Source organism: Gigantopelta aegis, chromosome 9 (genome assembly GCF_016097555.1).
Source record: "Gigantopelta aegis isolate Gae_Host chromosome 9, Gae_host_genome, whole genome shotgun sequence".
NCBI lineage: Eukaryota > Metazoa > Mollusca > Gastropoda > Neomphalida > Peltospiridae > Gigantopelta > Gigantopelta aegis.
The window spans coordinates 46217412-46238214 of record NC_054707.1 but is presented as its reverse complement, the minus strand read 5'-3'; the positions used below and the strand labels follow the sequence as shown (position 1 = coordinate 46238214).

The following is a 20803-nucleotide window of genomic DNA, read 5'->3' as shown; positions in this document are numbered from 1 at the left end:
TTATTGTACTATGGGTTTTTTCGATCTATTTTTCTCCATCAAATATCCAAAATACCCATACAATTATATTTGGAGCCAAACAACCGTGCTGGGGTCGCGGAACGTGGATGCCGCAATATGCACCCCACACCATGGGCGGATCCAAGGGGGGGGGACCAGGGGGACGCGTCCCCCCCAAAAATTGTTCAAGTGCCCTCAAAATGTCCAAGTGCCCTTTTTGTTTGTAGAATTTTTTTTTTTTTAAGTAAACAATAATTATATTGTAGATAAATGAAATCAAGATTTTCGTGTACATGCGCAAGCTTGCAGATATGTCTGTGTTATTGAGTCTCAATGGGGCCCCATTGAGGTTCTAACGCGAGTGACGCCAATTTACTTCATTATTGCTAGTATATTATGACGTAGAACTGTAGGAATTCATATTAATTGTAAATATCAAAACTTGTAGTAAGGTGCCCTTTTGACGAGTCAATGTGCCCTTCTTTTTTGGTCCCCCCCCCCCCCCTAAAAATATTTCCTGCATCCGCCCATGCACACCACCCCACTTTTCCCAATATTTGCACCCTTGGAATGAAAATTTTGTCAGGGGCACATTTTCGGGCCTTTGGTCCTTTCAGATTTCTAATTTCGGTCCATTGTAATGCCAGTGTATCAAATATTCTCCCTGAAAAAAGGAATTGATTAAATTTTTTTACGAAACCACTATTAAAAAGAATGCGCTCGTTTGAATGTGTATGCACACGTTTTGTCCCCACTCCATTTCTTTCTCTTTTTTTTCTTTATTTGTTACCTAATAAAAGAGGAAGACAAAAATTAATTTCGGTTTGTTATTGTTTTAATTTTAAATATATTAATTTTATTATTTTACCGTATACAATTATAGTTTGATAAAAGAAATCTTTTAAAATTGTAATCGATCAATTAGGTTCATTATAACTACCCGTATAATTTAAGTTATGAAAAAACATATAATATCGTTCAAAACGTTAGTAAAGTTCTCTTGATAAGCACCACTGGCGTAGGAAGCGGGGGTGGGGGTGGGGGAGGGGGTGGGGGCAAGGGTAGCAGCTCCTACCTAGGCTCTACCCCATTCTCTTCAGCGTCACGTCGGCAACCCAACATCACGTGATCAACTTTCGTGTCAGCGTGACCTGTGTAATGAATGTGTTCGTGACGTCACGGCTAGAGCGCGTACCTTTGTGTTCGTGGTGTGTACATTGTGTGGTGTTTGATTTTGTGTTGGTTTTCACGATTTGGCCACGTCCATTTGGTGGCATTTGGTAAATGTGTAAGCAGAAACAGTCAAACGAAGGCCTAGTTACAGGTGACATGCGTGTGAGTGTAATGTTTGTGCCGTATTGGTAACCGTGCAGTCTATAGAAGAGTGCATTTCTAGCGTGATACACATCATTTTGTGTGGCTGACACACATCCGGATGTCACGTCAGAAAACATTCCTGGCGGTAATGGTATCAGATATTTTTATTTTTTTTTGCATCCAAAGGTTATGTAGTTGGTTTGTGAAAAAAAAAAAAATAGCCAAGTAGTCAAATATAAAATGACAACAAAAATTAATTATTATTGAAATTATACCAAAGTAAACCTGATACTTTTGTGTTTTGTGTGTGTGTGTGTGTGTGTGTGTGTAAATAGGTTTACTCTATGCTCATTGCCAGCCCTCAACAGAACAGCAAATAGTGTGTCAATATGTATAAATAATGCATACCCTATTAGTATTTTCCCTAGAAATTTGGCAATGCATGGTAGACTAGACACTTTTGTGGCATTTTCACCATTTCCAGGGCATGGTTTTTCATCAAAGAAAAAAACTATTAATTCAAATGAAAATAAATGTAATTAATGTGCTTGCTTTAATAAAGGAATTGCAAAATATATAAAAGGAACATTTTATTAATTAATCATATATATATATATATGTTTAGCGTTTTATAAAGGCAATTTTAGAATTAATTATTGAAAAAGGCTTGTTTAATCTCAGGGCATCAAAGTAAAAACATTTTTTAATTAGAAATGTGATAGTTATTAAATTATAAATTTCATTTTATGATTATATATTAATGTTCATGTCTTGAGCTCACATGTATCTCAGTATATCATATAATATCTTACATTTTCAGTGCAATCAAAGTATGTGATATTTTTCACATACTTTAAGAATTTGATAACTTTGCAGATTTGCAGATGTAAATTAGTCGAGGTCTCGGCACTAGGTTTATTGACATTTAAGCAAACGTACTTGGGTGACACTCCATGATTGACGTATGCATTCATAGTCATCAAATAAAAACATTTCAAGGGCAATTTGACACTGAAAGCTGTCCAGTGTTCAGAAAAAAACAACATTAGGCATAACTTTATTTTGATGTAAGGACATCCAAAATGACATCATTCGAGTTTGACGTCATTTCCATTCAAAAATACACCTTGCCACATATTCTTACGTCATTTGAATATCTAGTAATGGCGGACTGGAATTAAAATTGCGTGTACAGTTTACAAAAACATGTATTAAGCTTGAGCTTATATGATAAAGAGATTATTACCCTAGTGCATTTCGGTATCATCAATATCATATATTAGGAATAAAAATAATTTATTATGCTCACCAGAGGCTCGCATAATACAATTTTTATTCCTAATATATGATATTGACAATACCGAAAAACACTCTGGTAATAACCTCTCTATATATATACTTTATGGGATTTCTGTTCAGGTCAGGTTAATTTTTAATGGTCGGTCCTTAGTGAGAGAATGGCAGTCCTCACCATGAGTAAATCAAGGCGAGCTGAAGATCACTCTCCTGAAATGGAGCTAGGCAAGCAATCACATGAAGTTTCAAATAAAATGTATTAATTTTTTTTATTCAAGGCCAGGTTTATGTCTAGACTGGCAAGCAAAGTTTATATATGTTGTCCAGAAAAATGTATTTAAAAAAAGAAAATTTGTTTGAGCAGGGATGGCTTTCGGCCCCCGAAACCCACCCCCTGCACACACGCCAGAAGGCGATCAGTTTGCCACTCTACTAAACAAATTCCAAGCAAGTGTAGAGGGGCGTGGAAATTATTACTCACCTTTCCTTTGGTATTAATTCTGTATCTTTCATAATACGTAGGAAGAATATATTCTGGAATAATACCAGTTTTATGATTGATTGAATGAATAAATAAATGAATAACTGAACAAATGAATGAATTAATGAATAATGAATATCCAACAACCAGTTTTATGGCTTATCATCTTTTTTTTTAGACAAAACATCAAAATTAGCCTTGGTCTCATTCAGTTCATGACAGACTAGAAGATGCCAGGATGTCTGCTGGTGATAAGCATTACAATGACCACGCAAACCCAGTACCATCGTTTCCTAACCACAATGGCCAGACTCATAACCAGTTTACACAACAACCTTCACCGACCTTCACACCAAACGAACACGCGACGACAACGACGCTACCTCCATTCTCTAGTATGATGCAGATGCCATTCACCTCAACCTCTGAATCCACCAAGTACCAGCAGTACGACAAGGAAATTCCTTTCACTGAATCGAGAAATCAGATTCCTTCACAATCTCAGCCATCATATTCACCATCTGTAGACCCCACATCGACGAATCTGTCGGAAACACATTTCTATCGGTCAGCCATCCGGTCATCTGACTTGCCGAACCCACTGCCGGTACCACTGTATTCCCAGGAGCTGCTCAACGCACGGGAATGTGGCCGCACGGTCGAGTACCGGTCGATGGTCATACGCGAGACCGTCAAGTACTTCCTCAAGATGAAGTATTGGTGGACGAGTGAAGACTATGACGCCATGGCGCAGATGGTTGCTAGGGAGTTTCCGGACCTGCGAGACTCGAATGTCACTCCAGGACAGCCAGACTATGTGAGATGTGTTGAGAAGTGATTTATTCATCATCATGGCTTAAATGTTTGTTAGTTCCCTCCTGTTTAAATGTACATCGAGATGTGCCAAAATGTAAATAATATAGGTAAATGCACCTCTGTCCATCTTTCCATCCATCTGTCTGTCCAGTCATTCATCCATCTATTTATCCATTCATAATCCATTTGTTCATCTGTCCATCTGTCCATCTGTCCATCCATCCGTCCGTCCATCCATCCATCCATCCATCCATCCATCCATCCAGTGTTCAAACAGCAATCAACCATTATATCTATTCATATGTCCATCTATCCATGTTTCCTTCCATCTATCCATATATTCTATTGTCACAGTCCGATTTTATTATAAATATAACAAAAATTTATTATTATTCAAAGTTTTAATTACTTTGAATGTGTCTCATATACTCTCAACATGTGCATTGTTTTGACTTTTAAATGTTTCAGGTACGAATAAGAGCTCATTTGTCACAGACTGCCAGGAATCTCCGCAGAGTGGCCAAAAACCAGCAGCACCGGAAACTGATTGGTAAAACTGAGACCAGCACAGCAGCTGCCACTACACACAGTGGTGTGGAAACGGAGCAAGAATCAGTGGTACAGAGTTGTTGGTTTTTGTGGTATTTTATACTTGAACATGTAATACAATAGGTGTTGAAAGTGCATATCCTGTATTTTGGAAAGTGCATGCAGAAGATTCCTTGATGCTATTCAGTAAGAGTATCCTGTGTGGTCACAGCAGGTTTCTAATTCATTCTTTGGGGCCAGGTTTCTAATTCATTCTTTGGGGCAGGACATAGCTCATTGTGCTATTTCTCATTCCAGCCAGGGCTTCACAACTGGTGTAACAAAGACTGTGGTATATAGTATTCTGTTTGGAATGGTTCACATAAAAGATTCCTTGCTACTAACCAAAAGGAGTAGCCTATGGTATAGCAAAAGTGGGCACCCTCTCTAATTATCTTTGTGTTTCTTAAAGGGACATTCCTGAGTTTGCTGCATTATAAGATGTTTCCGACTAATAAAATATTCCTACGATTAAACTTGCATATTAAATATATTGTCTTGTTTAAAATATCAGTGTCTATATATTCAATGTGTTTCTGGTTGTCTTAATATTTGTAAGAAGCCCAAACTGTATTTTATCTTCAAATAATTTCGTACGTATGAAAAAACTATATTTTAGGAAATAAGATGAAATTTAACCTAGTACAAATATTAGAACGATCAGAAACATGTTTAATATACAGCCACTAATATTTTATGCAGAAAAAAATATTCGATATGTAATTAAAATCGTTAAAAAGTCTGTTAGTCAATAACATCTTAAAAACTGCAGCAAAGTCAGGAATGTCTCTTTAAAGGGACATACCCTAGTTTTTAAACGCTAAGGCATATTTTTTACTATTAGAGCCGTTTTTGATAACTAAAATCATACTTTGCTTAGATTTTATTGTTTAGATTATCCATTCCGTACATTCGAAGTGTTTTTGGTCATCCTGGTGTTTTTAATATCACAAAATGCATTTCTCTTATTTTTAAAAACGCACGTGCATCTGAGAAGTAACAGTTATGGAGTCAAGTTTTAGTCTATTTTTAGAGAATATTTCACCATTTCAAACCCAGAGACTGTTGTTTCACTCAACTGTAACTTTATTTAAATGTTTTAAATATTTGTAGATTAACTAAATCTAGTGTGCATTTTCATGGGCTGAAACTAGAGTCTGTCCCTTTAACCATATTTTAACTGTAAACAAAAATGTGTTATTTGTGTCATTAAATAAAACATTTCCTTTTTCCATCAATCTATTGTAGATGTCATATGTTAGATACTTACAGATGCTCATTAGGAATTATACTGAGACATCATAAAACAATGAATATTCCTTTCCTTTTTTCAGCCATCATCTGTGATCCACAACATGAAGCAGGATATATCCTCCAACAGAATGGCTCTTCCCTCGGTCGCTCACATCCTCAGCAAGCAGTACCTGACTCCGTCGCCAATGTCCTACCCTATGAGCACAGCCAGTCTGCTACCACAAATGATGTCTGCCAGCTCCATTCTGGCCTCCCCGACCTACCAGAAGTACCTACACTCATCCCTGTTAGCAATGTCTCCAGAAGGGATGTCATCCCTGTCCCAGAAGCTACTGTCACAGCTTGCTACGGGATCATATGCATCTTTGCCAGCTTTTGGCCACAGTCCAGGCTTCCCTTATCCTGTGAAGGTTGAACCAAAGTCTGTGATGAATGAATATGGGCCATCATCTTCGTATGTTCCCAGCAGGACTGATGCTCATGGTGACGATGTGCAGCCACACCATCAGGGAAGAGATTCCGTGTCACCAGAGTCTTCAGAAGGATCACCAAGAGACACAAGCTGTCGAGATGGGGAAGATCTGCCTATTCATTTTGGTGCGGAACATGGCATGACTCGAGAAAACACAGAAAGTCAAAGACACGTATCACCAACGGCACATCACGTTCCAAATTTCAACCCAGCTAGGAGTCGAAATCATAGCAGTGCCAAGGATGCCCATAAAAGGGCACGGTCAAATTCTGAGTGCGAAGATGGTTCCAAGTCTCCTCACACAGGTCTGTCTGATGAGGCAGAGCTTCCCAATCCACTGCCAATTCCCAAGTACTCTGAGCGGGTTCTCAGTGCCAACGAGATGGGTATGACAAAGGACATGCGCTCGACTATCATCCGGGAAACGACGACCTTCTTTCTCAACATCAAATACCGATGGACGAGCTCGGATTATGACCGAATCTCGTCCATGGTGGTCAGTCTGTTTCCAGCTCTAAGAGACCCGATCAGCAGTCCTGGTTATGCACCCACAGTAAGTATATCATGATTTTATCTTGAGGGGACTATAGGTTTCGTCTCCCTTACTCCATTCATCTGTCCCACATATTTTTTTCCAGATGTTTTTTTTTTTTTTACAATGCCTCAAGATATTGAGCTGTACTTTTGTGTATAACTTTATCATGTACTGTTATAGATCAAGTTTGACTTTCATGGCAATTTACCCATTTTTCACAGGTATTGCTCGTGAACCTTTTTTGTTTTTTGCATTGCCTCAAGATATTGAGATAAAATGTATATAGCTTTATCATGTACTGTTACAGATCAAGTTTGACTTTAATGTTGATTTACCCATTTTTCACAGAGTTATTGCCCTTGAACGTATAGGTAGGGTTGTCCAGTAGAGGACCTGTATTGTTTTAGCAGAACTCTCAGGATGCTTTTTTTTTTGGTTTATAATCATATATATATACAGTTAACATTTAAGTATATACTGTACTGGGCATGCAGCTCAGCTCTCTGGGTTGTCTGTTCAGGACAGTGGATTAGTTGTTGTTGGTTAGTAAGAGAGAGGTCAGTGTATCTCAGGCTTACACATTATTTTTATTATTTCAGGGGTGTCATTAAAGGTAATGAGTAGCCATAGTTTAAAATGTGCAGGAGTGACATTAAACATAACTTTCTTGTTTTACAGAGACGTGTACGATCAGATCTGTCAATGTGTGCACGCAACATACGTCGGAGGGACGTGAACAAGATCACTACCGGTTATGCTAGGAAGAAATCTAGAGCTGCTATGAGTAGTTTTGTCTATGATCCGAGAGTCAGTCTCAGTGTTAAAGCAGAGCCAGTGTTTTCACAGTATTCGGATCTCAGCCATAAGTTCTGGGAACAAAAACCACAAATTCATGAAATCCATGGTCAAACATTTGAAAACAAACCAATGACCGAATCAGCGTATGATTTAACTGCCAGGGAAATTGCAAGACAAAACTTGATGATGATGGCTAACAGTGTAAATGATATGCAGACTAACTCGAATGATCACCCTGAGGATCATGGTTCCAGTAATCTACATGTGGAGAAGCATAGTGAATCTCGTGTCGTTGGTGAGGCTGGTGATATCAAAACAGGTCACAATGGTATTACAAACATGCCTGCTATGTCTGTAGATGCAAACATTCCTCATGGGACCGATTTTAGTAACAGAGAACCAAGAAATGAGAATGTTGTTATGGCTTCAGGAGCTGAAAACCTTCACCATGATAAGAGCCATTTTAAACAAGACTCGTACGAGTCTGAAAGTATCAGTATGACACATCAGAATAAGGAGTGTCCTGTGATTGAATCAGAACCTAGCAACAGTCATGTTGCAGAAACCCTGTTATCCTTTCATCACCAGGGAATTGTAACTGTATTGGCTCCAGGTTCTGTGTCAAATACAGGACATATCAGAAGTGAATCTAGTGAGACTTTCATCAGTTCTTATACAGGACCTTCTGCAAACATTACAATAAACTCATCCTCAGCATCGGGTGCTTTCAAGTCATCAGGAGGCGGTAATTCAACTGTTGGTGCTGCTACTGATCCACATCATGGATCTCGCACAATAGATTCTAGTCCACATGAACCAACATTTAGACCTGCACCTCCAGTAGGATGTGACGAGATGGCTGTCTCTGGTGATGGAGATGTGGTGTCTTCCAGCAGATTGTCTGCATATGTATCTGAGTCTTCAGCTTCCTCTGCTTCCCACTGTTCTCCTCTCATTACTAATTCTGCTAACAACCAAAGATATGACACTGGACAATATAGCTCAGATGTTGATCTTGAATCAGGAACTGGTACATGCACACCTGATAAACAAATTAGACATTCGGACCCGAATAAGTCCTCAGCTGGAACTCCAATAGATGGTCAAGATGATTCTAGCTGTGCACTTATGTTTACACCTCTCATTGTTAAAGATTCAAGAACAAATTCCAATGCTGAAGGAAATAAAGTAAATAATGAACCAGGAATGGAGCCAAGAACCATCGGCATGGCACCAGCATTGAATCCAGGAGAACAGACATCAAGTTTGATGGACGGGCAGAGTGAAATGAGGGAGAAAATGGCTGCCATTGAACCTTGTGACAAAGCTGCAGATGGAATGGAAAGAATACTTCCTCACCAACACGGGTAAATTGTTATTTTATAGTCTGTACCCTGTACTACATGTAGTTTATAATTACTTCATGTTTTTAAATATACTTGAGGTTATAATATAATGCCTGGATCTTACACAAGTCCGAGGAAAGCTATTTTTTTCCCATGTCATTTTTAGTCCTGTGACGTCATTATATGCAACAAAAACCCAAACTATTTGTTTCACTTAGAACTAGTGTGGTGATGGTATCACGGATCAGGATTAATCATGAGTATTACTATATATATATTGCAGAAATTTGGGACCTTTAGGACTTGCTGCCAGATCTAAAATACAACCTTCAAAACAGTATGCAACTGGTAACACACTTCCCGATCCTCTTCCGGTGCCCACATATTCCTTGGATATCTGTAAACAGCAGCAGTTAGGCCGGATCCTTGAGATGAAGAACCAGGTTGTAAAAGAAACAGTAAGCTTCTACCTGCAGTGGAAATCCATCAAGTGGAGGCCGGCAGACTACTCCAGAGTGGTCAAGATGATTTTGCTACAATTCCCAGAGTTCAAAGCTGTTGTAAGCATCAGTTTTAATTTGTTTCCTTTTGGTGATGATGATGATGATAACTAGTTTAACGTGCCCATATACCACTAGGGTTTCGAACACGCCCATCCTGAGTCTGACCTCCGATAAGATCGGTGGCCTGACTCGGGGTGGAAGGGTGTGGGGGGGTGTGGGGGTGAAAATGGGCAGAATTTTGAAAATAGCAATTAGTAAAGAAGTTAATAGATTAAATAAAAAAAATAAAAAGGTTACAAGCCAAAAATAAAAAAGAATTGACTGCTCGGCCGAATATTTATATAATTTGGAGCATTTTAGAAGGACAGTCCAAAATTAAATAAGAGAAAGAAGAGAGGATCGGACTATTTAATAATATTTTTTAAAAAAAGAAGTAATTTCGACATAAAATTTTGAACGCAGATCTAAAAGTTTAAAGTCTGATCGATATGTCCACGCGAGTGGCCTCGTTAAGGCCGTTTGGGTGCACAGCTTAAAGGGACGAGATGGGTTGCATCCCGTCAAGAAAACCCCTAGATTGACAGTCGATAGACGTTGAAGGTGTAGTGCTGTACTGAAATGCAGATCTTGAGAAGCCGGATCCGTCTAAACGAGAGAGAGTATGAGACTAGGGTATAGTCCAGTCGTCATGGGTTGGTATAGTGGTGGGGACGGGCCCGACTCCGGAGGATACGAGATGGTATCACTATAAAGCAAGGTAAAGTCTAGAAAAAGAGTAGTAGGGGCCGACCCCGCTTCCTATTTCTTCTTAGAGTGGGGCGGTCAATCTTCCAGTGCTGCTAGGACAGGCTCAGACATGTAGAGACTAAACGCGAACAACCGTGGCGTTCTGCAGAATGGCCGTCATACGAGTCACGGAAAAAACAAGTCCGACAGTCAGACGAAGAAATGACGTGGCGGCAAGGAATCTCGCTAAAAAAGAATCCAACCTGGTGGTGCAGGCTGTCGAAACGAGAAGCGTTCCAGCGTTCAATCAGTTCCAATGGCCGCATACATCCCAGTAGAAAACTTCATTTCGCTGACAAAAACAACGAAATGAAGGACCCCCAAGTTGAGGGGGTTTGTTTGGAGGTGTGTGTGTGGGGGGTGGGGGGTGGTCGCATAGCAGTGGTTACACAATGGAAGTACATGGTGTTTTGTCTGAACAGTTGAGTCAAAGACAATTACCATATTCACATGTTATATTCCATGACTGAATGTTTTTTATGAATGTCAGGTCACTGGCTGTTAATGGCAGGACTTACAGTAAAATGGAAGATCAATTAGATGTCATTTTCATTGATCAAACTGGCACGAATGCAATCTGATTAAAATTAGCTCTACTGGTCTCACCAGTAGATCTAACAGCATTGCGTGCACTCCCATGTCCAGGTGACATTTCATCTATAAATAACAGTTTAAATATCGACCAATTACACTTCGCCTTTTATAACGTTATTCGGCAGCATACAAATTCTAAAAATATCGGTCGAGACTATTTATGCAATAGGTGAACTTGTTGGTCTATTTCAACATTGAAAAAACAGGGGGAAAAGTGCAGCAATAAAATCTGGATTGTATACTAATATAAACAGATTTTATGGCTATACCATCACAATGTTTTTTTCCGTCGTGAAACAAATTTTATATAAAATTTTATATTGAAATTAGTTTCCGGCATACCTTGTAATTCAACCGAATCATTTCGTATACCCTCGGCATAATCCCGAGTGTTTTCAAATTCTTTTCAAATCACTGGCATGATTTTGCAAGTAAGGTTTTGATTGGTTGAATGAAAGGTCAACTGGACATAAGCTCCAACGGGCTGCTGTTAGATCCACATGTAATAGTGGAGCTAATTTTAATTAGATTGGCACGAATGTCTTTTATCAGATTTTTTTAAAATTTGCTATTACATTTATTCAACTGGTGGTATATGCATTAATTTGATTAATTAGCCACAGAATTTGTGAATCTAATTTTTAACTGATGCTTGTGGGAAAGTGCTTTTATCCTTCAACCACTGTTTGTATTAACTGACCAGTATTATATTGACTGTTTAAAGTAAAGTGATTAACTTCTACCAGCAGTGTTATCACTTTGTCACATGACTTGTCTGACTCGACTCATTTGCTTTGGCAATATTTTATATTGCATTGTTAATTTCAGAGATAATTGTTTTTACTTAACGGGTATTTATTTAAGAATTATGAGTTTAAAAACTATATCAAACTGCAAAATGCTTGCTTATTTACCTTGAGCATAACATTATGAATAAACATCTATGCTTTCTCCTCTTTTCATGATGAATTGCAGAATAAAAATAATAATAGGTTAAGAACAGAGGGTATTGGTTTTATTCTGTTTAGGATGAATGGGGAGTATCTCTCGGTAATGCTTGCATAGTTCCCCATTCTTATTGTCTCAGGATAAAGTCATGTCATTAATCTGTCATTCTCTGCATAAAGGAAGAAGTGTTTAATGAGGCACACAACACATTTTTAATTATGGTTATATGGCGTCAGATATATATTGTTATGGCAGAGGTATTAAATTAGAGAGAAAACCCACTGCCGCCCCACAATGGGCAACTTTTACTGATTAGCAGCAAGGGATCTTTTATATGCAGCATCCCACAAACAGGTTAGTACATACTATGGTCTTTGTTACACCAGTTTTGGAACCCTGGCTGGAACAAGAAATACACGTAGTTCAATGGGTCCTAGACCAACCATGCATCAGGTGTATCCTTTACCACTCAGCAACATCCTGTCCATCTCTATATTAATGGGTCCACCACTGGGGATCAATCCTAGACCAACCATGCATCAGGTGTATCCTTTACCACTCAGCAACATCCTGTCCATCTCTATATTAATGGGTCCACCACTGGGGATCAATCCTAGACCAACCATGCATCAGGTGTATCCTTTACCACTCAGCAACATCCTGTCCATCTCTATATTAATGGGTCCACCACTGGGGATCAATCCTAGACCAACCATGCATCAGGTGTATCCTTTACCACTCAGCAACATCCTGTCCATCTCTATATTAATGGGTCCACCACTGGGGATCAATCCTAGACCAACCATGCATCAGGTGTATCCTTTACCACTCAGCAACATCCTGTCCATCTCTATATTAATGGGTCCACCACTGGGGATCAATCCTAGACCAACCATGCATCAGGTGTATCCTTTACCACTCAGCAACATCCTGTCCATCTCTATATTAATGGGTCCACCACTGGGGATCAATCCTAGACCAACCATGCATCAGGTGTATCCTTTACCACTCAGCAACATCCTGTCCATCTCTATATTAATGGGTCCACCACTGGGGATCAATCCTAGACCAACCATGCATCAGGTGTATCCTTTACCACTCAGCAACATCCTGTCCATCTCTATATTAATGGGTCCACCACTGGGGATCAATCCTAGACCAACCATGCATCAGGTGTATCCTTTACCACTCAGCAACATCCTGTCCATCTCTATATTAATGGGTCCACCACTGGGGATCAATCCTAGACCAACCATGCATCAGGTGTATCCTTTACCACTCAGCAACATCCTGTCCATCTCTATATTAATGGGTCCACCACTGGGGATCAATCCTAGACCAACCATGCATCACGTGTATCCTTTACCACTCAGCAACATCCTGTCCATCTCTATATTAATGGCTCCTTACAGCTGAACAAAGAACAAAAATATGTGCTAAAGTTATCTTGTTCTATCTGCAGATTGCAGGGCTCAGACTTAACGATGGCACCGACAGCTTTTGCCGTCGTGGAGATATAAATTGCCATAGGCAGAGATCATCCCTCGGTAAAGCTCCTCAACAATGACAAAATGTAAACACCTAGTGTATTTTATCTGCCAGTATTCAAAATTTGTGCATTTGAAATATGTCTACATAGAACAAAATAACCTTTCGTTCATGTTTTATTTGCTGTAAATGTCACTTTAAAAAAAAACAATTGCCATAAGCAGGCTCAAAATTGCCGTCGGTGGGCCGTTTCACCCATGGCAATTCTTTAAAAAATTGCTATGGGAAACAATTTCTTACATTTGAGCCCTGTGATTGTCAGTGTTTTTGTTGAATGACATGTATTTTTCTTCTTCAGAAAATGTTAAAGAACATGGTCTTTTTCACTGTCCGGAATCTCTGTAACCGACGCCAGTTCTTTCAAGCTGGTCGATACTGGAACAAAAAAAGGCTACAGTACAGACCAAAAATTACCGCCAATACCAATCAAAGAAGTGGACCAAAAATTAAGACTGATGACAGTGGTGGGGAAAATAATTCTTCCAAATCATCAGTTGCTGCCTCGACCACTGTTTCTAGTGTCAGTTCTGGGAAGCAGTTTACTAGTCAGACACAACAACCACAGGAAATGGGGACATTTGATCAGATGGCAGACAGCCAAAATGACAAAACTACCTTTACAGCATCACACTCGTCAATGTGTGGGGTTGAAATTACAGCTGAGCCAAGGGCAGATTATCAAAACAGTGAACATGGTAATCAGCCATCACAAAGTGTCACACCCAGTGATACCAATAGTTGTGGAACAATACAGCAAGCCGTTAGTCAACAAACAGGTGTTACGTTTCCTGGGGCTGAACGTCATATCTCTGAAGTAAATATTGCTGGCGATTTGTCAGATAATGTGATGCATCCTGCGAACCCTGCCAGTTCCGACACACATGAAACACAAAAAGAATCTAGTGCTACCAGTTCTCACGGCAGTGACCCTAACAACAAAAATGTTCCAGACCACCTGAGGACCTCCCTTACGAGGCAGATTTCGCTCCCAAACCCTCTCCCAGTCCCGCAGTACTCGCAGCAGCTGCTGAGTTCCAAACAAGACTACACTCTGAAGCATCACCGACTGCAGATCATTCGGGAGACGGTCAAGTACTTCCTGCTCATTAAGTACTGGTGGTCATCGAGAGACTACGAGAGAATCGCCGAAATGGTCATCACTCAGTTTCCCCGTCTGGCAGACCACGGTTCTCATCCCAGTGGTCCTACTTATGTAAGTACAGTCAAACTTCGATAACTTGATCTTGAAGGGGACGAGCAAGTAGTCTGAGTTTCAGGAAATTCAAGTTTTCGAAATTAATATATAAGAGTTCAAATTTAAAACTGCATTGCAGCTGGTTGATTTCGCTTAATATTGTAAGAAGATATGCACTTCGCTGACTACCTCTAAAAACTATGCATCCCCAGTTGAAAGGCGAATTGATATATCACTGTCACCATACCCCACGCCAGCTCATCCCATCCCACCCCACCTAACCCCACCCCAGGTGTTGGCATCTTTGACACCTGTGGTACGTTAATTTTGCGTATATTGTAAAAGTAAGTAAATAACAAAACGAAAAAGATAACCCAGATGAATTTGAAATATATGCTTGGGCATATAGACTACATGTAGAAGACATTACATACATATTTAAATAACAGAAAGTAAACGATATAATGAATGTTCAAGTATTTTACAGATGTCATGGCTGAATGAAACTAACACACAAAACTCTGAATGCTGAATAACACTAAGTACATTTGTTTTACACAATATTATTTACGCTTCGCACCTCCAATCTGGCCACCCATCCCCATTTCTTTGGCCCTACATGTGATTGCTTGGATGACAAGAAAGCACAACTTTTTAAAACTGATCTAGCTATCCCCACGTTACTGGGTTCTTTCCTGGGTTCTTTCCCAGATTACTCGATCTGTGATGCACCAATTTGTAACATAACTAAATGACTAGTAATTGTTCAACATTAACTGATACATAAATAAAAAAGCTAAAGTTTGACACGATTCATGCCTTTGAGAGCAATAATAAACAGCACTAACAATTATTGCAAATGCTCTTTGAAGTTAACCAGACTGCATCTGTAATTATGTATTGCGTAGCAAGGCCCTCCACCATGTACGAAAACGACAACCAAACACAGGATCATGTCGTTCCGCTTAGTCGGCGATCTTTTATTCTGTACTTGCCACCGTAATCCTGAACAGCCCAGACCACCCGAGACAAGCACGCTTCGCTTGATTGACATGACTGACAATACATTCATCTTTAAAATACTATCGGCAATGACAGTTTGATCAATCTACACGCGTCAAGTTTTAGAGGTGCATACTCTGTTTAATCTTTATGGCGGGACCAAACAATTTGGTCGAGAGATCAAGTTTATCGAATTTTCAAAGTTTAAGTTTTCGAAGGCTGTTATTACTAGTTTGTATAGCAACTTGGCCGGGACCGTCGCTTCAGATCAAGAGATCAAGTTTTCGAGAGATTGAAGGTGGAGTTACCGAAGTTTGACTGTAATTTTACATGTTCAGAAAGACTCATTACTTTCTGTCTGTGAGAGAGTGTGAGCCACTGCTCATCTGTGAAGGCCCAATATACATTAATAAATCAGCTGGCCATGCCATTAATTTTGTCACGTGAAGGAAGTCTTTTAAAAAGTCACGTCAAACTAAATTCGGTTTATATACTACAGATTAGCTCCTTTTAAACCGGAGAATAAAAAGTCCAGTTTACAGGAGATCCGGTTTAGAGAGGTTATGTTTTGTACTGATATTTAAACAGGGACTGAAAAACGTCCAGTTTTGAAGGAATTCCGGTTTACTGAGGGTTCAGTTTAGAGCAGTTTCATGTATATAATTTTATTTTATTTCTGTAGTTCTATCCAGTTCAGCATGCTGCACTGGACACAAACCTTGGCTTTCTAAGTTCTCTGTCTAATAAGATGGGAGTTAATAGTTAGTGAGAGAGAGAGGTCAGTTTAGTAGCCTTAAGCTATATTCTCACTAATACAGCTGTGGTCTGGGTACGTCCAATTGCTGTGTGGATGTTTGTGTTTGTTATGTTTCCATTTATGTGAAGCCTACTGACTGCAATTAGTTCAGTTATGGCATCCAAGTTGTAACAACTGCAACAGCATTTACTTTTGGAAAAAGAGCTTATTATGATAGTCACAACATACAAGTTGATACAGGAAAATATAAAGAAACAAAACAAAACAAAACAAAAAACTAAGAAACAGATTCCCAAAAGGAAGCACCAGTATTGGTTGCATGATATTATAAAAATTAGAAATTATTTATTGTGAATATGACGATGGGGATCTGTAGTCATAAATGTGTTTTATAAAAATTGGTCTGGTACAAGTTTGATAAGTTTTTCAACATCTTGTCATTTAAGCACACAAAGTGTGGTTGAAATGTTTGGGGAAACCCCCATGATCCAAGGTATCCTCTGTATGATTCTTATGTGGGCTAGCTGGAATCGCATCATGATCTGACTGGTCATGCAGATGCCGTACGAAAATCACATTAATGGAAATTCTTACTATAAAAACAATGGAGTGTGATGTTTGATGCACCCGTTCACACACCACACCTGGACTGCAACCGCATTAATGGAAACATAGCTTTATACCTCACCATTGAGCTGTCACTCGAACACAGTACCTACAAACAATAAATCTGATGTGTTGGCCATTACCCCATCGAGGCTGGTTTTATACATAGAGGATTGGACACAAGTGTTTTAATATGGAAAATATCAACCGAGTCTATGCAGAGCTTCGACAAATACCGATTAACTAGATGAGGTTGATATTTTACATATTAAAAAACACAAGTAGTGAATTCTATTTATCTTATAACACTTGTAAAATAACATTTCCATTCGATATTTAGTAAATTGAAGTACTAAAGTTACCTCCATTGGTAACATGATGTCATTATGATGAGCACAAATTACTTTGAAGTCACGCACTTTAACTAAATCTTATGAACACATTACGCTCATAGGGTTTCTGCCAATGGGTATGGCGCCATACCCAAATTTTTTATAGAATTAATGACTCTTGATGATTTTCTTAAGCCTAACCCTAAAATGTAACCCATTTTCTTTGTAGAGGAGGCACCCCATAGCCCCTGTTGACTGTGGTTGCATTCAATTCCATAGCGCCATACCCAAAAATTTCTTTCTGGCAGAAACACTGGCTCAGGTATACAGGTCTTGTTGACTTGTAAATAAATGACCCATTCACAGCAACACATTATTACATAAAGACCTTCAAAATTGGCATATACCTTTAAATTTACATACCATTATTAACTGGGTTAATACACTAAATTATCACATGGGTTTATGATGGATATCATGGGTAAGTTATAGAATAAATGTATTTTGTCTACTTTAGAGAAAGGTGAGACGAGAGCTGTCCATGTGTGCACGGAATCTCAGACGGAGATTTGTCAAGTGGGACCAGCAATCCAGTCTGAATGATCCACCTCAAGATCCTAGCAACATGATGGAAGATGATGTCAAGGAGCCAAACACAATGAATAACGAAGATCTGAGAACGGAACTAATGCCCAAACAAGAAAGGGAAATAACTCCGATAAATGCTGCAGCCGATTCAGGTTTGAGATCCAGCGAGTGTCCGCGATTGTATACGGAATCTGCTAGTTCTACTGGTCATCATGTGGAAAATACTGGACAGAGTGTAGAGAACCAGCAGACACAGGCAGTGAGGGATGCTTTTCAACCTTGTGGGTATAGAAGTAACATGGGCACAGGATTGTCTCCCCTTGATCACCATGGCCACTTGACCAGTAAGCATGTTAGAAATGTGTTTTTTGTACACCAAAGAAAACATTTTCCAGATGTTGAAGCTAGATGAGTTTATTTTGTAAAATAATTAAGAAATAATATCTCTGTGATTTGTATATTATTGTTCTTAACATACAACTTACTGTATCAATTTGAAGACATCCAGGTTACATAGGCTTCGCGTTGGCATTTTTTTTACCAATCCAGTGCAAATATTCAGAATTTCACCGCATACTATCTTTATTTTTTAACAATATAATGAACTTCTTTGAAAATGCACATCAGATTTGTAGTTATAAAATGTGGCTATGAGAAGAAAAAATTATGCATTTAACTAATTTCGAATAACTGGATGTATTCTGGTAGGCAATATACAACCTAAAAATTGCATACAAGGGTTAGGGGTATTGTGCTTACTATAGCAACCACACACGTGCAAAAGCAATAACAACTGAAAATTGGGCAATTCATTTTCCTTGAAGATAAATATATTTCACAAACAAATTTAGATTTATCTCCTGGGAATAATTTTGTTAAATTTTATGATAAAAAGTACCACCAGATTGTTAGGTCTTTTGGGTTTTATTTTTGTGTAAATAGAAATACACATATGATATATACAGATATTGTCAGAAGTTGCTTACACCTGTCATTTGTTGTAGGTGCTGTTCCTATAGCTTACACCTGTCATTTGTTGTAGGTGCTGTTCCTATAGCTTACAATGTTCTGAAGATGAAGAAGACATACGTAAACCCAGACCATGGCAATCTCCTACAGACTCAGCTTTCTCAACTGTGGAAGGAAGGAAAATATTTCGATGCTGACCTAGAGGTCAATGGAACAAAAATACCGGTATGTTATATTTTCTTTCACATCACAAAATGTCTTTTCTTGATGGGTAAACAACCCTATTTTCTAACCATTTTTTGGTTTTGTTGAATGGGTGTATTTATTGCAATCACAATTTACTCGTCTCTGAATGAATTATTTAACTGACAGTATTGAAGGGTTCAGATCTTTATATTATTGGCCACACTAATATGCTTGACACAAAATATGAATTTTAGTCATCTGATGTCATGTTTAGATGTTTTGTACTCTCAGAAGCTGATATCGGGCTTAATGTGCACATTCAGAGCAAGCTGTTGTAGTGCACGCCCGTCATGGGTGCAGGTGTTGTCATATGCTGGCTCCTCTTTCCAGGACAGAACAGGGTTTAGGGTGGGTGGGAGGAGGAACTGCCTGCGCTGGCAATTACAGAGAGCACCAGCAGCCCGACCAGGGTCGGTAGCGGTAAGGGGCAGTGAACAATATGCACTTTCCTACAATATATAATCTTTACAAATTTGCATTAAATGGTTCCAAATTTCATATTGTTGAACATATTAATTTGTGTGGTATGGGATTTAAAAAATAAACTATTGCTTTGTATATATTTTCAGACTCACAAACTAATATTGTTGGCAATGTGCCCATTTCTGCAGTCGACCCTTGACCAGATGGACACTAAACACCGTATTGAGATCAGCATGCCAGAGAACTCCACCATTGAGGCTGTGGACGCCTTCCTCAAATACCTGTACGACGGGGTCATCCACATCAACACCGACACCGTGCATGCACTCAGCAAGATTGCAGACATGATGCACATCCACAGACTCTACAAACACTGTCAGGATTTTATCGAGTCATGGAAAAAAGAACAACAGCTGCAGGAGGAAGAGCTGAACGTGTACAGACTGAGTCTCAGAGTCCCAGACGGTGATTCTGGTCAAGGTCTACACCACGGCTACCAGGCTGGAGCTAACTTCCACGGTGCCAGGTCAGAGAGATATCCTTCGACATCTGTCACCGTTGGTGATGATACTGCAAGGCAGCAGTATCTGTACCACCAGTCTGGTCAAAGCTTTGATAATGTGTATGACAAGTCGAAGGTTCAGCAGATTCAGAACAGTGTGGTCGGTGTGGGTAACTCTTCCACCAACCCTGGGAATCAGAGAGATGTGCATCAGAGGATTCAGAACAATGTTGTCGGTGTGGGTAACTCTTCCACTAATCCTGGGAATCAGAGAGACATGCATCAGAGGGATCTGTCTTTAAAGGTGGACAGACGTGTCAGTGACCAGATTGCAGACAGCTACACCAGACGGACGTCCTGGTCCGGTCAGACAGATCCACACCCGGAGCAGACGGTCAAACAGGAGAGGTCCGAGTCTTCCAGCTGTTCTGTGGTCACTCAGAACTCTTGTTCAGCTCTCTACAAGCAGGAGGTGGACTCAGGACAGGAACAAAGTGTCTTCCCACAGTGGTGGCCCACCAAGATGTAGCTGGTTTAAGGTTGCAAGTTGTGTGAACCTATAGCACTTCACGAAGTCGGTTTTTAAGCATTGTAAATGTATGTAGTTACACACTTATAAGACCTCAACAAGATTTGTAAATTCGGTCCATAGAGTGCTAAACAATATTATAAGATACATGTACAGTAGAAAATCCCACCGTAAAGTCAACTATTAGCAGGTGGCCAGCTTGAAAGCTTCCTGCCTTGTTTTAGTGATTGCGTGTGTTTATGTTAAACTTAGTTTTGTTTGACATCACTATAGCACATTGATTTGTTAATCATCAGCTGTTGGATATCAAAATTTTATAATTTTGAGGAAATCATTAAATGTTTTCCATATGCAATACAATGTCATATTTGA

The 20803-nt window shown here is 39.3% G+C and overlaps 1 protein-coding gene across 2 annotated transcripts; it reads left to right on the top strand.

Annotated features, from left to right (window-relative positions):
* Positions 1-1196: 1196 nt before the first annotated feature.
* LOC121380922 lies at positions 1197-20803 on the top strand. Of its 2 annotated transcripts, none has more exons than XM_041509959.1 (10): positions 1197-1335; positions 3273-3911; positions 4379-4528; positions 5863-6777; positions 7438-8924; positions 9187-9463; positions 13581-14495; positions 17692-18106; positions 18805-18956; positions 19547-20803. In XM_041509959.1, exons 2-10 carry the CDS (start codon positions 3333-3335, stop codon positions 20429-20431), a joined length of 5775 nt encoding a protein of 1924 aa, XP_041365893.1. In that variant the 5' UTR covers positions 1197-1335; positions 3273-3332; the 3' UTR covers positions 20432-20803. The 2 variants fall into 2 exon arrangements, with proteins under 2 accessions (XP_041365893.1, XP_041365892.1); XM_041509958.1 differs by having other exon boundaries at positions 5833-6777.